The following is an 18,125-nucleotide window of genomic DNA, read 5'->3' on the forward strand; positions in this document are numbered from 1 at the left end:
ACAAAAACTTTTTCAACATTTCTTATAACAGGTTTGTAAAAGTAGGAAACTTGGTATATTAAAATAATACAGTATATCTGTTCATCTATATTAACTTTAAGAAAACATTAGAAATGTTATTTGATGAAACGTGGGGAATTAAGCAGCATTTCAAATCATCAAATCCAAAACAAAATCCCCCTCCAGTCACCAAACATTGTCAATGTCATTGTGTAAGTGGAGTTGGACTGTTGGAGAATTGGAGTGCAATGTGTGCCTGTTGGAACTAAAAGAATCTTCCTTTCCTAGAACTCCACATGCTAGGTGTAGTTTGTATTGGTTATTTACCATAAGTCATTGATTACAATAACTAGAAATAGAAAGGTGCAACTGGAGAAAACTATCTGCCACCATCACACCTTCTTTTCTTTGATACTGGAGAGCACCACTCAGAGCAGTAAGATGTCATTATTGACATGCATTTGGTTTTACCATCTTGCTTAATATTCATGACCCCAGCGCCAGCAGTTGCAATAAAAATTCAGGATAGCTTATTACTTTTGGAAAACTTGAGAAGTTGCCACAATCTTAAATTCCTGATGTCTCAGTGTGAGTGCTACTTTAGTTGCTACCTCCCATAGATATGTTGATGGAATTAACCCTTTAACGGGCAAGCATTGAAATATCCAGAAATTAAAATTTCAGAAACCATTTCAATAAAGTAAGAAGTATTATACAATATATTTATGTCTATGAATTTTTGCAAATTTTGCCTATTGAAGGTTTTAATCGCACTTGAAGAATTCAATAAATGCGATCAGTACACAAAATTTATCTTTATAAATAAAATTCAGTTGATGCAAATTAAAAATTAGAAACATAAAAATTTAATTTGATTAAATTTAATCAAGTTGCCAAATTAAATAAATATATATATTGATACTTCCAAATTTTGAAGAAAATGCGGAAAGAGCGTCAATTCCATTGTCCGAGTCAAAACCTTCATTTAAATGATCATATTTCCATTTGTGGACTTTGCAGCTGGTGATGCTATAGATAGAACGATGGTCAGATAATTATTGATTGACTGAGGCATTATAAGGATGCCTCAAAAACAAACAGGAAGCCGTGGTGAGGCTTTTTGTGACGCAATTTCAAGTGATCATATATGGTAACTTACCCGTGAAAGGGTTAAATAGACTTGAACCATTTTATAGAGTATAAACCAATCTGAACCAAAACTTTATAGCAATATTAAAATAATTCTGTACCTATATTTGAAAGCCTACATTATTAATATATTTTGGAAAATTTTTTTTATCACTTCACTCACAATTCTTTATCTAGCTCACCTGCTGACTGCTGTTGATAATTAAATTTATGAAGTGCATCCAAGTATTAAAGAATGTACCATCAATGTCATTTGAGTTACCTCTTAACTTACTCGAGTGGTTGTTCTATAATAGAACCTAAATATTGCTAGCAAAATCTAAAAATAAAAGTAGTCTGCAGACATTTGCACTGCTTTGAAATATGTGTAGTCCACTGGCACTCAAATTAATGTGTATCTGGAAAATAAATATCTTATTGATGAAATATTAATGGGTTATCAATCATCAAGAAATAATTACTTGAGCCAACAATGCAATTGTGTAAAACCAAGTTACCTCTTAACTTGATCAATAAATGATCAGCAAACACTGGATACATGCATAAGGTTTTGAGGCTTTTTTTTCCTGCATGGAATTTGTGCAAGATTACATTCATGCATCTGGTATATACTCAAATGGGTATGGTATTCGAATGTGCATGAACACATCCATTGGTCTATCTATTGCACTCAAGCTTCCAAGTATGTATATAACTCTCATACAATATTGTATTCTGTCTACATTACTTCACTCCCATTGCTTCAGTTTCTTCACCATAGGTTACTTTCTATCCTGATGGTAACCCACAAAGTAGAAGCAATTAATAATGTCGTCAAATGATAAAAATGTGAGATGAAAAGGTATTTGAGTTTTTTACTTAATAGAAAAGTGGTTTGCAAGGACCCCTAGATAAAAATTTTTACTTCCTGGCAATGCAAATGCAATAGAAATCCACTCAACAATATGTACTCACTACCAATTAACCCTCATAATAATTGACAGTAGAATTTCCTTTTGTCTTTTCATGCGTTTCAAATTTTTCTTCAAGATATTGAAGATGGAATTAATTATTTTTATTACTAGGTTTGATTATGACTATCGGGTGATTATTGTTATGAAATTTTTATTGTTTCAGAAAGGAATAAATAATATCTTGCTTTAGTTAAAATGAGTGATACACATAATGAAGATGTCCAAAAGTTGCTGGATGTCATATGTGCACAACAGAAATTATTGCGTGACCGAGGTCTCGTGCAGGTCAAGTCTGCTCTTCCTACTCTCTCACCCACAGCACAAGGAACCTTGATCACCTGCTTGCTGGATATAATTGAAAATAATGAGAGGTAGGCAATGAGAAGTATTTTTTATTGGAGTTAAATCAATATATTTGTTTTCTTACATTTGCATTGAGAAAAATTATTTGCAATGTATAAGTTACCATGCAAATTTTACATTGAATTTGTTGGTTCTGAAAGTGAGATTCTACAGTTTGATTAAAAAAATTTTTTTGTGATGTACCACTGAAAAATTCTTCATGCTATTCAAGTTTGAAATTATATATTATGTGTTAATACTTGTATTAATCTGTGTCTAAATATGCACCAATGATGTTGTTTGGTTCCAGTCCATGGGAAAGTAAACATGGTTCTCTGGAGACTCTGCAGATGATGGTGAGTGCAAGCCCCAGTCTATGCAGCAAAAGTGAACTAGAGAACAACTGGCAGAGGATGAGGAGCCAAGCACAGAATTTGCTTGTTGATCCTGAGGCCCGTGTGAGGCTTTCTGCTGGTGAGCTTCATGACCATTAATTATTACAGTTTGGTGTCATGAGTTTAATTCTTGAAATTTTTTGTTTATTTACATGTAGAGCAATGTTAATATTGGAAATCAGTGTATAATTCAAAATATAAGTTACCATTCCAATAACTAAAGCTTAATTATGAATTTAATTAACAAAATATTATAATATTCTTCTGTTTCAAAAGCTTGAGTCATAATTATTTAATATGGCCAAAAATCATTATTGCACAATATGACCTTTCAAACAAGCCTCCTTCCATTCAGGATGTCTTCTTGGAGCCATGTGCTCCCAGGATATGGGGGAGACGTTTGTTCTAAGCAGATCCATGGTAATGGATTTGGTCCGTAATAACCTGGAACGTCAGTTATTGGAGTCGGATGAGCCATTGGAAGGAGGGCATGATGCTGGAGCTGGAGTGACTTTGGAGCAGCTCAAGCATAAGCTTGTCAATGCAGCTGCTCGAGAACGGGTCAGTTATAGAACATAATTCTTTAATGGTATCTGAATGGAAAGAATGCTTGAATGCCGAGAGAATTATGATTGAAAATTATCATAAAAAATGCATCCTTCCGAATTAGACAAAAAGATTCCTATTGAGCAAATAGATACATGTATACATATTACTTGACTTCTTCATTTTCTGGATGCAGAGAGGATCTGCTCTGAATATAAGTTTATTATATATTACTCTAATTTCAAATTCATTAAAAGTTTTAGTGTTGTTAAGAAATCACAGATATTAAATTCATTCAATAATTATATCTTGCAAACTAATATTTACTGCATGATCATTGTAAGACATTGTGAAGTAGGTATGTATATATTACCATGGTTAGTTCAGTATTAAAGTAGTTAACAAATTCACAGGACATGTGTTTGACAGATCTGAAGCTTTCTTTAATTTAAATTTATAAGATCTTTAACCTTGTTAAAAAAATCAAAACCAGCAAGTCTCAATAAGATAGTTATTTATTCCATCTGATAGTTATTTATTCCAAAAATCAGTGAGTATGATGACAAGGAACTTATTTGTTCCAGCGCATGAGCAACAGCAGCGACGCAAAGCAGATATTCCATGACACTGCAGGCTGGCGCAACCTCGAGTCCAGCCTCAATGCTCTCCAGCAAATGATTGAGGTAATATTTACACTATTATTTAGTATAGGATTTTTGAAGGCTAAAATATTTTAATTTTTTCTAATGATTGTCACTTATCTGTGCCAATTCACATGTCAGATTGTCTGAATTTATATGTACGTTTATTCACAATATGTACGGTATTTCACACACTTGAATTAAAATGAAGCTATGATTAGATTTTTTTCATACTGCACTTCAATGATTTGTATTATTTATAGTTGCTATCATTAAAAACACTGACAATCCTCAATTGCACAGTTTTTGTGTTCTGTCATATTATTGAAATACACGTTTGCAGCATTTCCATTATTGTGAAAGAATGGGATGTTAGGAAGATTTGCGCTACAAACAAAGTTTAAAAAAAAATTGCTATTTGTTCTTAAATTTGGCTGCTACTTGCAGGGAAGTGGTTCCCATTTTGCTAGAATGTGCGACGAGGAGCTTGTTATGCTCATACTTTCCACGCTACAGCACCCCAATAGGTTCGTCCGGGAGACGGGCTTTGGTGTGTGTGCTGCACTCGTTTCCTGTAACTTTGAAGGTTAGACCTCACTTATAATGTTGGCTTTACTTTTATATTAGCTTCCAATATGCTCGTCATACTTCGATATTAATTACTGGTACTATAATTTATACCTCAACCAAAACGTTGGCCGAATTAATACATTTGTTTTCAAAATGCTTGTTAAACTGTAATATTAATTAATGGTTCAATAATTTTTGCGGCCTAACTTGTGAAAAATTTATTTCATGCCTTGAAATATTTTCTGATTTCTCCAGATTGTTTTACCTTATATTGATTTTTATTGCCTTGTTTAACAAGTTATTATACCTTTGTATTACGACATGTTAGGTAATTTAACATGATGTGACCGTAGATACGCTGCTTTCATTCAACTTCAGCATGCAACAGTGTCATTATTTATTTTGTTGCAGAGGAGTTTTCGGACTCAGTGCTGAGCTGCCACGGCAGCGTCTTGGTGCAGCACCTTGCACTTGGTCTTGCTGATAACTGGAGTCAGGTGATTATTGAATTTGTCTGAATTTGTCATCGTTTTCTTTTCTACACTTTCCACCCAACGTGGTGGAAAATATACTCGTTGTATATTTTCATAAACGTAATCCAAAACGTAATGATCATCACGTTTCTTGATTATCCAAAATGCAATATTTTGAAATGAAATATAGCTTCCATGGAGAGATATTATATATTATAAAATACTATATATTTGATATTATGTATTATATATTTGCAGAATACATATCAAAAAGATTATAACTTTTGTAACTCTTGGCACAATGTGAATAAGTAATGGTAATAAGTTCTATTTTGTTTGTGATTTCTGAGTAAATTTTTTATTCCATTGAATTCTTAACAGAAATTACAAAATTGTGAGCATGTTTCTGGTCTTCAGGTTATTTGTAAAAAAAATTGCTTCCCAGTTTCGTTCAGATCATTCAGTTTTTGACTGTCCATTTCATGTTTTTGAGGATGTAGGTCTTAACTATTTGAACTCGTGTTTGATGAACTTATTCGCATTGAACCCTATTCATTTCATATTATTCATGATAAGTTCATGATAATTTTGTTGAGATTAGACATCTGATAATTATGGTGTGCAAGTGGTTCACTGCCACAAACATCTTCATGTTAACCCGTGAACAGGTGAGGCTCGCTGCCAGCATCGCCAGCCGCAAGTTCCTGACCAATTTGTCTGCCTCGTCTCGACATTCTGCGTACCCCGCATTGCTGCCTAGAATTTGCCTCAATAGGTAACTCCTTTCTGTGTTTTTTTTTTACGCTGCGTATAATGTATTAAAAAAGTTATGATCCTTTTCTCGTTCATTTCTATTAACTATGCATTATGTAGAGAGAAGAGTTATGAAATGGAGGTTAAATTCTGATTGAAGAAATAATTCCTATTATTTATTATTTTTATGTTATTGCTTTTACTCTAATTTTACCAATCATTTCACAAAATTAAGTATGGGAATTTTGTCACAATGGATGTTTTGTTCGATCCTAGTGTCTGTGAATATCCAGAAGCAGTTAATGAAAAATCTGTTGTTATACATTTAATAATGAACTTACTTTCAGAACTAATTAATGTACCTAATTATATATTTTCATCTCAAGGATGCTTCTTTTTCAGAACGATTTTCTAGCATGAACGCAGTAAATAATTCCATCAATGGCAATAATGATAATAGTGTATGAAGTTTTGTAGTATTTGATATATAATTAATAATCATTAATTTATGTACACCTTAGGTACTACGTAGCGGAGGGAGTGCGTTTGTACTCTCAGGAGACGTGGCGTCAGGTGACCGGGACGGAGGGCAAGGCTTTGGTGCTGCAGTACATGGAGCATGTGGTGAGTGATGAGTAACGTGAGTAACTCTCTTTCATGAGTATTTTACAGGAAATATCCCCACCAAAGACGTTAAATTTTTGTCTCAAGGCCTCTACCTGTCAAAACATCATTCAAAACTTTTATTGAATTATGAGACGAGCCCTGTAATTTGTAATTGAGATAAAACTATTTTATTGATACATCAATTGGTTTGTAAAATTGTAATACGTCTCTGTTGAATTTCTACTTTCCTATGATTGGTCTGTAAATGTCTCTTGAATAAAATAATTCTCAGACGCTGTTCACGAGATGATAATTAAAAAGTTTGTTCCAACATTATTTTCATTTTAAATACAAATTTATTTCTAAATCTCTTCTATTGCTCATGTATGTGAGTGCATTATTGCCGGAAAAATGTATATTTCTTCTATTTTACAACACTTCTCTTTAACTTCACTTCTTGTCTGTCTGTCTGTCTGTCTGTCTGCTACAAATCTTGTAATCGAAATTTAATACACTTCTACTTATCCTATCGACCTGAAATTTTGCACACTTGTGTAAAGTTGGAGAGTGCAGAGCTTCCCTGAGGAGGCCAGCTTCACCATGCCTCAGCTGTACCCGCTCTTCTTTGATAACTTGCAGGTCAGTTGCTTCTTGCCTCGAATCTCGTCAATAATAACTTGAAGGGCAGGTTATCTCTCAAATCTTAACATTAGGTAATAACTTGCAGAGCAGGGTAATTCTCAAATCTTCTAATTAATACGAGACTTGCAGGCCAGGTTAACTCTCAAATCTTCTAATTAATTCGAGACTTGCGGGGCAGGTTAACTCTCAAATCTTATCATTAATAACTTGCAGGGCAGGTTAACTCTCAAATTTTATCATTAATAACTTGCAGGGCAGGTTAACTCTCAAATCTTCTAATTAATAACTTGCAGGGCAGGTTAACTCTCAAATCTTATGATTAATAACTTGCAGGGCTGGTTAACTCTCAAATCTTATCATTAATAACTTTCAGGGCAGGTTAACTCTCAAATCTTATCATTAATAACTTAGCATGTGTCAGGGCGCGGCCGTGGCGCTAGGTCAATTCGTGTAGACGTATTATTAAATATAATATTTAATATTTTGATAGTATGATATTATTTTATTACTATGATATTCAACATTATATTATTTATTTGGCAGGACAGCATACCGAGCGTGCGTCAGGGCGATGTCTTGGCGCTAGGTCAATTGGTGTAGACGAGCTATTATATATAATATTTATTTCATTGATGCTGTGATATCATTTATTATTATAATATGTAATATAATATTATTTAAATGGCAGGACAGTATACCAAGCGTGCGTCAGGGCGCGGCCGTGGCACTAGGGCACGTGGTGCAGGCGTACGCTGGGGACGCTCTGGCCAAGGTTGTGCCGCTCCTGAAGGAGAGGCTGCAAGGCGAGTGCCTGCTACTGGTCTTGTAATTATATACATTTAATTAGTATTATTTAATTGCATTTTCATTTAAAACGAATGGCAAACGATTTCGGAACTTCCAATAAGGCGAGCAATCAATATACATACAGAGTATTTAATCACGATTGCATTTAAAATTGATAACAAACGATTTTGGAACTTCCAAGAAGGCGAGTCTGGTGTCGTGAGTGATGCTCCTGATTCAGTAAGTATGAAGTATTTAATCATGATTAAATTAAAATTGGATGGCAAGTTATTAGAGAAGTCGCAATCAAGATATTACATTAAAAGTACACTCATTTCATATCAACGGATAATTATATGTTGCTTTTTGAGTTGAAATTTGAGGTGACACTGCTACATTGCTCCCTCGAATATTAGGAAGGGTTTCATTGCAATGTTTGCTACATGTTTAACATGTGTTTCACAGATGTGTAACTTTATTTACCTGATGTGTAACTTATGTTTGTCAAATGTGTAACTTATGTTTGTTTGTATGGTGCAGGTGTAGTCAATCAGAGCAGCGAGACGGAGCGGTACGGTGACTTGCAGTCCGGACCTGCAACCTACGGCGTCGTCAAGCAGAGACGCGACAACGACATCAGCCTGCACGAGGACAAGCAGGTCAGCAGGTTCAACCTGTAAATTATCAAGACACTCAGGTTCGCAGGTCCACACTTACACAGCAAATTTACTCTTGTGAGTGTGACTCGCTCATGCTATGAATCACTTTCTATAACATCTATCAAACGTTGTCCACTTCAGAGCAGTAATAGTAGGTAACGGAAAACCAATTTTATCACGATTGCATTTAAAATTAATGACAAATGATTTCCGAACTTTCTAATAAGGCTAGTCTGGTGTTATGGGTGATGCTCCTGATTCAGTAATTATGAAGTATTCAATCACGATTACATTAAAATTGGATGGCAAGTTATTTAAGAAGTCCCAATCAAGAGGTTATTACATTAAAAGTAAACTCGTTTCATATGAACGGGATAATTGTATGTTGCTTTTTGAGTTGAAATTCGAGTTGACACTGCTACATTGCTTCCTCGAATATTAGGAAGGGTTACATTCCATTGTTTGCTGCATGTTTAACTTGTGTTTGCCAGATGTGTAACTTTTGTTTGCCAGATGTGTAACTTTTGTTTGCCAGATGTGTAACTTGTGTTTGCCAGATGTGTAACTTTTGTTTGCCAGATGTGTAACTTTTGTTTGCCAGATGTGTAACTTGTGTTTGCCAGATGTGTAACTTATGTTTGCCACTTGTGTAACTTATGTTACCAGATGTGTAACTTATGTTACCAGATGTGTAACTTATGTTTATTTGTACGGTGCAGGTGTAGTTAATCAGAGCAGCGAGACGGAGCTGTACGGTGACCTGCAGTCCGGACCTGCAACTTACGGCGTCGTCAAGCAGAGACGCGACAACGACATCAGCCTGCATGAGGACAAGCAGGTCAGCAGGTTAAACCTGTAAATAATTAAGACACTCAGGTTCGATTTTCCAACCTGGAAATTATCAAGAAACTCAGGTTCACTGGTCCAACCTGTAAATTATCAATACACTCAGGTTCGCAGGTCCACACCTACATGGGAAATTCACTCGTGTGAGTGTGACTCGCTCATGCTATGAATTAATTTCTATAACATCCATCAAACGTTATCCACTTCAGAGTAGTAATGGGTAATGGAAAACCAGCAACAAAAATTGTTACTCAGAAATTTCTGTGTTTACAATTCGTTTTTTGTAAGCTACTACCTCATCATATACGGGAGACCAATATTATGCATTATTAGTCCATTATCATTATGCTCTTGGCATACAGTTCCAGGTAATTGATAATTTAAGTTATATGAAGGAATAGACGCGACATATGAGAGATACTACTGCGCTTTTTGATGCTTTACATTTAATTATTTTGAGTGTTGAAAATTATTATGAAGGTTTGTGATACCTAAGTCGAGCTATTTTAGTGAGCGAGTGAGACCAATATTGACGCATAAACTATTCTTGCTGCTCATTTTATTCACACTGGAAAGATATTGGTTAGTTTTTTTTTGTAAACTGTCTAGCGGTGATGACAAATCTACTCATCCAATATCCTTGTAATGACGCTTCTAAGGGTATTTGTATCTACATTATTACGGCAGTGTTCTTGCAATGGAAGTTGACATTACCTGAACCAGGCCATTGGCGCCGTTTAATTTAATCAGTTTCAAATTTGTCGACTCTTTAAATTTTTTCTTTGTATTTTCATCATTATATTATTGTTCTTGCTTTGAAAGTGTGCTCTAACTAACCTAGGCCACTGATGCCGTTTAATTTAATCAGTTTCAAATTTGTCAAAATTCTCTTCAATTTTTTTTCATCATTATATTATTGTTCTTGCTTTGAAAGTGTGCTCTAACTAACCTTAGTCACCTAACCTTGGTCAATTTTAGTTTCAAAGTTAGAAATCTGTCAAGTTATTAATATAACTTAACGTTATTACTATAACTTAACGTTATTACTATAACTTAACGTTGTTACTATAACTTAACGTTATTAATAATTAATATAACCTAATAATTTAACCTTATCTGTTAAGTTATTAATCTCTGAAAATTTTCAACATTTCCCCCGCTAGATGTACTCGTGCGGGTCGCTGGCCCCCAAGATGGGCCGCGGGGGCGGGTGCTCCGACTGCAGGTTCCGCCGCCCCCCGCAGCCCTGGGAGGCTGCTGATGGAGCTGTGTGGCTCCTGGGGGAGCTGGCCATCGTAGGCGGCCATCAGGGGCACGTGTCTGTCATTGGTGGGTGAACTGACCATCGTAGGTGGCCATCAGGAGCACGTGTCTGTCATTGGTGGGTGAACTGACCATCGTAGGTGGCCATCAGGGGCACGTGTCTGTCATTGGTGGGTGAACTGACCATCGTAGGTGGCCATTAGGGGCACGTGTCTGTCATTAATCGGTTCTGGGTGTAACTAGGACAATTTTTTCATGAAAATTCTCTTAGGAGTGAAATAAACTTTGATAAATTTATTTCCTTAAAGTTTAAAAGAGTTTATATTTTTATGTCAGTTTTTCCTTATGTGTGAAATATACTTGTGTAAAATCCAACTTCAAGGTTTAAAATAATTCAAATTTTTTTATGCTCATAGGTAGTCAAGTTTTTTTTGCTGCATGAAGTGACGCAAATTAGTCGTTTGAAAATACAGATAGAAGTCCCAACAAAAATAATATGCCTGTGGCGATCGATGCTTTGTGAATACTAAATAATTCAGGTGATAATTGTTGGAAAATCACGATTATTTTCAGAGTTTTTACCATTTTTCTTGAAAGCCTCCAATATTCCCAGACTTGCTGCCTGTGTTATCGGAAAGCTGCCGGGCGAGGCACTACACGCAGCACGTGGCGCTCCTAGAGACGCTCTGCAAGAACTTGCCTCGCATTTGTAAAGGCATTGGCAAGAAAAGCTTCAAGCCTCACCTCCATCTCTTCATCGACCACATGTTCTATGCACTGGTGTGAACTAAATTCGGTTTAAACTACATGACTAATGTTTTACTGCAATTTAATATCCTTTGTATGAATTAATCCAGTGTAGAATTACACAGTCAACATTGTGTATAATATGTCTGTGTAATAATGTTCATTGTATGCACAGGAGTGTGAGAACAGCCTGACCAGCTCAGCCGCCAGTCAGTGCCTCACGTCGCTGTCCACTGACATCGGTCCGAGCATCTTCAGGGCCCGTATTGAAGAATACAACCCCAGGTACTATTCCTTGCCTGAGCAAGGAAATAGAGGTAACAAGAGTACACCCTAATCCTTTATTGAGGAGTGTAACTCTTTTCAGGGCAGTGTAACTCTTTCTACGAAGCAGTGTAACTCTCTACAGAGCAGTGTAACTGTCTTTAGAGAACAGTAAAACTCTCTCGACAGAGCAGTTTAGCTCTCTTTAGAGAGCTGTGTAACTTTCTCTACAGAGCAGTTTAAGTCTCTTTAGAGAGCAGTGTAACTCTCTTTAGAGAGCAGTTTAACTCTATACGTGTAACTTTCTTTACAGAATAGTACAACCCTGTTTACGGAAAATAGCAACCGTCTGGATGGAAGAGAGTAACTCTTTAAAGAGGAATGGCGCTACCTAGTGATAGTAGAGTATGTCAGCCACTCAATGCATTGACAAAGCTAAATTGAAGTTAGATTAACTGAGTTATCTTTTTCGCAGCTACTTGCGAGCTCTGGACGCCAACAACTACAGCTCCCCTTTGTGAGCTGCAGAGTAGAGAACCGTCGCTGCTTCCTGCTCGTCGATCACACGCATTTCTGCTCACTCTACACGACTGTTTACTACTCATCTGGGGCGGTACTTTCATAACAAGTTTAGAGCGCGTAAGTTTATCGGTCAATCACTGACGGCCTTTCAAGCAAAAGGCACCAATCACTTAGCGTACTTTAGCAAGTTTTTGAAAATACAGCCCCTCATCTTTTGCATCGATCCTATTTTTTAGAAAATTCTTTTGTCATTCTACGAAATTTCTGAACTCTCGATTTAATCTTAATGTTAATTAAAAAATATCTCTACCCGTGCTTTTGCTATGAATTATACAGCAAGTAATTCAGCTCAAGTGAGAGCAAATTGTCTGTTTTGGAACTTGTTTCGTTCTTCAAACTTTTGTATTCCTTTATCAATATTATTTGTAATTTTTCTTTTCCCAATATCCCTAAAGAAGTTTTAAAGTACATCAAATCGACTTCGTGTGGTTCCTAAAACTAGGCATTATACCGTTTCCTATTATCATAATAATTTCGAAAGCTTTCGAGTTGAGTTAATTAGCCCTCTGTTAGATACATTCTTCAGCAGGTGTTTATTGTGCCAACCATACAAAAAGTAAGAATGTAGGCGTACAGAGTAGCAGAAATGGCATTATCTTATTATGTTTACACATTCACGCTTCAATGTTGTGTATAACTTTATATATCGCCTCGTCGTGCGATTCTATTTGTCTTAAACTTAGATCGTCTTATGTCTCACTTATTGTTAAATAATTCTTTTGACTTATTGGGCCGTGAATGATGATCGTGATATTATTGGACTACATTGTCTATAATTTTTTTCATTAGTTGTAATGTTTTCTGAGCATTTGATATGATTTATTCTTAGCACGCCTAACTAGTGTTAACGATCAATAATACGTCGTGGTCATGCTGTCGTTCACTCAGGTTATGTTGCATACTTAGTTGTGTTTACTATGTCCTCTATATATTACTAATACTTAGGCGTCACTTACATTTAAGTCTTGCTTCAGCGTTTATTAGAATTTAATTATCTAGCCCTGCTAGTTTCAATTAGGATGTAGGGATGACTTTCTCATGACGGTAAATCTGAATTTTAATACCGTTGCATGGTAGCTGGCGTGATGATCAGCTTATTGTGCCGTGATGTGAAATTGATGAATTTGCCACCAGCTCCCTCAGAGATATTAGCCTTCTAGAACTGTTAAGCCCATGGAGAAATATTTTAATTTTTAACTGGGATACTGATCTATTGATTTATAAAAAAACTTCTATTTATGTCAACTAGAGCGAAATAAAACCGATAATGGGAAATTTCTTGCACGCGACTAAATGCAACTTGAAATATAATGCCGCTACCGATCTAATTTGAAGAAGAAAGCGACTCCTATTGTTGGGACCTGACAGGCTTTGTGTAACTTCGGCATCCACATGCCTATTGTCTGCTCCTTGGAACCTGATTTGTTCATCACTGCATCCGTCTCTTGGAATTTTTTTATTCTAATTTTTATTTCATTTTATTTTTTCCAGGATAAATTTTTTTTTACTTTATAAGGATAATTTCGTAAATTTATTTGCTTTAAGTGCATCACGTCAGTTGAGCTTTACCGCTGTGGAAGAAGCTTTAATATATCGTGTAGTATACGCGTTTACGGTTGAAGTTTGCATTACCATTCATATTTCAAATCTATAGTTGAGCACTCGAAGGTCCCATGTATGTTTACTTTTTTAAGATTTATATGTTTCCTTCTTTGATAAAATCGCTTTGATGAAACTCGGCGACTGCATCAGTCCGTATTTGTTCTCTAGTATCAAGCGTTTTTACAAATCTATGCACCGTTTCTAGTTTTTTTACTGGAATATTATTTACATGAAGTATCTGATGAATTAGATTTTGTTTACATTTAGTGTTTGTTTTTATACTAGAATATATCCAGATTGTCATTGCAGAAAAGGTAGATAATCATTACTCATTTCAGCACCTTTATTTACATCGGACCCATTATTTTACATGTAATAGTGCAGCTGCTTGCTAATTACGTTGTCATCTTTATTGAGGTTTCGAGCGTAGCCAATCTTCAGTAACTTGTGCTGTGGTTTTAACTAGGATAATTTCTTCTTAACATTTATTCTCCGTTTACCTAGCGAATATTGAACTTTCGTTTGCAATATAGAAAAGGGCATTACCTCTTGGCAGTCTGTCAGAATTGGTAGTCAATTAAGGAATAACCTGTGCAGTATGAGCCGTGTTCTTCTATTAGAAATTTACGGCGTTTAAATTGTCAGTCATAGCCTAGATAGCGACTTGTGTCGAAAAAAAATTCTAAGTAGCGAGTCGGCCGTCCATTTACTGGTTTTCGGTTCAAGTCCCACTTATCTAGAAGTCCAGTGTCAACTTGCTTCATACTGATTCGATTATTTGTTGCTTTCTCGAGTTGCTATTTTCTCTCTATAATTTTTTCTTCATCTTGATGGAGGTCAAAGCAGTTTCATGCGTAGTATATACGTACGTGTTATACTTCACAGTTTGCAGGTTCTTGAATGAGCTGAAACAACTGAAATCCCAAAAAATATTATTTATATTAAAAAAAATATTTTCCCAAAAATTTAATTTAGGTGAAATTCACGTCATTGAATTCTGACGGTAAGTGAACGCAGAAAGCAGCCAGAGTAATTTGTAAGGCGAGTCGATTGTGAAAGTTTGTATAGGGAAAATGGGACAGAATTATAGTAATGTATTGTCGAGTTATTAATCAACGTGTTTGGCTAATAATCCTCAATATTTTAAAAGCGCATTGATTACTTACACATCACACTCGGGTAGCCACTACTCACCCTGTATGCAACTTAAATAATTCTGCGACTCTTGACCCGATTTTGGATTTCTGAAAACGGCCATTGCATGCGCAGCGACCAAATACTTAAGCCTTTTATTCCGAGTGTTAGCTTGCTAATTATTACGATGTTATCAACTACCTACCATTTTTTGTATTCATTCTCCGTTTGTAACAGAGTAACTTCTGAAAAGTGGCTTCTACGGTAAGAATTAATGCTTTCGTTTAACAACTGAATGTATATAAAAAAGAATGAGTTCTCGATGTTTGAAGATTCTTAATTTGTAGGAGATATTGTAACATTTCGCGCATAGGATGAATGAAACAACTTTCAATAGATTATAAAAACGATAAGCCTTGCGTATAATTTCTTCAACCAAGAAATCCATTACCTTGACGACTATTAAAATCTGGAAAATATTCCTCCAACTCCTGAAAGGAAAACTGATGAAGTTATAAGAAAATGACGTCTAGCGTTAATTCAATTTGTGTTAACAGAGAGCACGCCACAAATGTTTACTTGGCCGACATTTTTGCACTCTATTCAGACATTCGAAAGTTTCTCGATTGGTTGTCACAGTTTCAAGCTCAAGCTCTATAATCAACAAGTCATTTCCTAGTTGCTTCTTTCTTCAGTTTAGTGAAAGAAAATAATTAAAAGTAGAGCTTGAGAAGGAAAGCTCGTTTGCCGTATTATTTTATCTTCTGAATGCCGAGTAAACCCTAAAAATTTTATCTAAAAATGAAAAGTAAACCCTATCGCTGGTACGGCGGCCTTCCTAATGCTGCATCAATAAATCATTTAAAAAATGAGTTCAAGTACCGAGATTTTTGCAAGACGAAGCTTTCGGCAAGATGAAAGTCACCCGTCACTCGGGTGATAGTGCTGCTTTCTCGTCAAGTGTTGAAACATTGGTTTAACTATCTAATGATTGTATGAATATCATTAACACAATGGTCTTATTCCCACCATTCACACAACATTCACAGTGCATAGCCAAAATGTCACAAACTTCCTTGCTACCTTAATAGCACATTCGCTGGCACTCGCTAAGAGATTGCGTTAACATCGAGACAATTCAACAAATTCGCTTGATCTTTAGACCGACATATATTGAGGTCTCTTTGTTGGGGCTTAGATTTTGTCTCCAGTAATTATGGCCAAGAGTCGACCATAATATCAGCGTCAATATTTCCTAAAACATTTTGCACAAATAAAACTATGTACGTAAATTCCACCAAAAAGTATTTTATTTCCTGTGTGACTTCTGAAACTTTGTGCAAGACATGAGAAGCGTTTACAATTTTCTAATTTACACTTTGCGATAGCTTCACAATCTCATGAAAATGCTATTATATCAATCAGCAGTACAGCTCTAGAAATACGCTTCATTTGTTGGTGACGTAAAAGTTGACTTAATTTAATACCAGGCTAAAACCTCATCTCTGAAACATCAAGGCTAATAATTGTACCCAATAAAAATATGGAACACGAAGAGAAAATGGTCAAACTTCTGAATTCTGGTTTGTTGAGGGAAAATATGACAAATATTAATGATTCTTATTGGTCAAAATATCATTGTTGTTCGAGAGGCCAATTGGGAAATAGGCCGCGCCGACTTATGTTTGAGGAGATGCAAAACTGCGAATTGCAAAACTACATCGCAAAAATTCGGTTAAGCCGGAGCTATGCGAAAAATTGCATAACAAAGCTCCAAAAGAGCGTTAATAAATCTGCTATAATATATTTTTCAGCGGCATAAAAAACGGACGCACGAGGATATTTCAATTATTATACAAGAAAGAGGTAGAAGGAGCTATCTAGTAACAGCATAGGATGGCAGCACGGGATGGAAATGCAAAAAAGGGAAGCGCATTCAAGACGAGTTCTTTGCTGAAAGCTTCCTAATATTTCTTGGTCATATCAAGCGTAACAAGTGGAAAAAATTAATCGAGTTCTGAGAAATGATCTTGCAGTCTTTCGGGGCAATACAGCATTGAGCAGACAAAAACTTCCTTTAGCAACAGACCAACCAAAGACATAACATATGCAAAACTCCAAAAGACGTAACATTTGTCTACATAAGAACATATAATGCTAATGTGAATTTGTTTTTGAAAATACAAATATATGGACCATGAAGACTTGACAAGAAAATGCAAGGCCTCCTCGGACTAAACACGTACATCGTACGTTGATAGCAACACTAAGATTTTATTAACTGGCTACACACGGTCTGCGAGTAACCTTATACGATCAATACGACATGACAAGTCAATGAAGACGTGGCAAGCAGGGACGGAAGCGAGTTCAACCTTCAACTGCCCACCTCACATACGTTCAGACTCACTTTTTTGACTCATTAAAAGCCCAAATTCATTGACTCATTGTAATCCTATAACATTGACTCATTGTAGTCCTATTACATTGACTCATTTTAATCCTCATTTCATGGACTCGTTGTAACCTTCATTTCATGGACTAATTGTAATCAATTAGTTAAAGATTACTAATTGTAATCTTTTTCTCATAGACTCACAGTAATCCTTATTTCATGAACTTATTGGAATCCTCATTTGCATAGACTCACTGTAATCCTCATTTCATGAACTTATTGTAGTTCTCTCTTCATTGTATGACAGTTGGGCAGTGAATGGCCAACCAAACAGCAGCGAGTAGTTAGTCGCAGCACTGAATTCACACCAGAAGAAGAAGCGAGTTTGTCTTAGAAATTAAACAATCTTCAATCGTAACTACTCAACTAAATGACCATGAAAATAGCTTAAATTTAAAGCGAATTCAGGAAATGTCAGAGTATATGCAATAACAAAAATTTCCATATGTTAAACTTTTTAGAATCATAATAATTTGTGTTGTTCCGGCAACAGTTTTTCTTGTCTTACTCCAACATTCGACTAGCGATTATGGATATAGTCTGGATATTTTTCACATAAAATTTAGATAAATTATGAAAAACGACACCATATTGAAAAATTAATAACGTAAATGAAACACATATATACAAACAATTGTTCCAATAATTTTGAAATCTCGAACTGTTAAGCTCGATGTTTTACGGATATTGGAACCAAGATTTGTGCGTTACATGATA

The 18,125-nt window shown here is 35.6% G+C and overlaps 1 protein-coding gene across 1 annotated transcript; it reads left to right on the forward strand.

Annotated features, from left to right (window-relative positions):
- Positions 1-2,265: 2,265 nt before the first annotated feature.
- Positions 2,266-13,115, forward strand: LOC108672050. Its single transcript, XM_018159668.2, has 15 exons — positions 2,266-2,473; positions 2,755-2,918; positions 3,195-3,400; positions 3,970-4,068; positions 4,474-4,612; positions 5,008-5,093; positions 5,738-5,844; positions 6,344-6,446; positions 7,002-7,067; positions 7,759-7,873; positions 8,397-8,515; positions 10,525-10,690; positions 11,238-11,404; positions 11,547-11,656; positions 12,111-13,115. The coding sequence occupies exons 1-15, from the start codon at positions 2,298-2,300 to the stop codon at positions 12,154-12,156; spliced, it is 1,869 nt and encodes a 622-aa protein (XP_018015157.2). The 5' UTR covers positions 2,266-2,297; the 3' UTR covers positions 12,157-13,115.
- Positions 13,116-18,125: the final 5,010 nt, after the last annotated feature.

Source organism: Hyalella azteca, unplaced genomic scaffold (genome assembly GCF_000764305.2).
Source record: "Hyalella azteca isolate HAZT.00-mixed unplaced genomic scaffold, Hazt_2.0.2 contig7039, whole genome shotgun sequence".
In the NCBI taxonomy this organism is placed as follows: Eukaryota; Metazoa; Arthropoda; class Malacostraca; order Amphipoda; family Hyalellidae; genus Hyalella; species Hyalella azteca.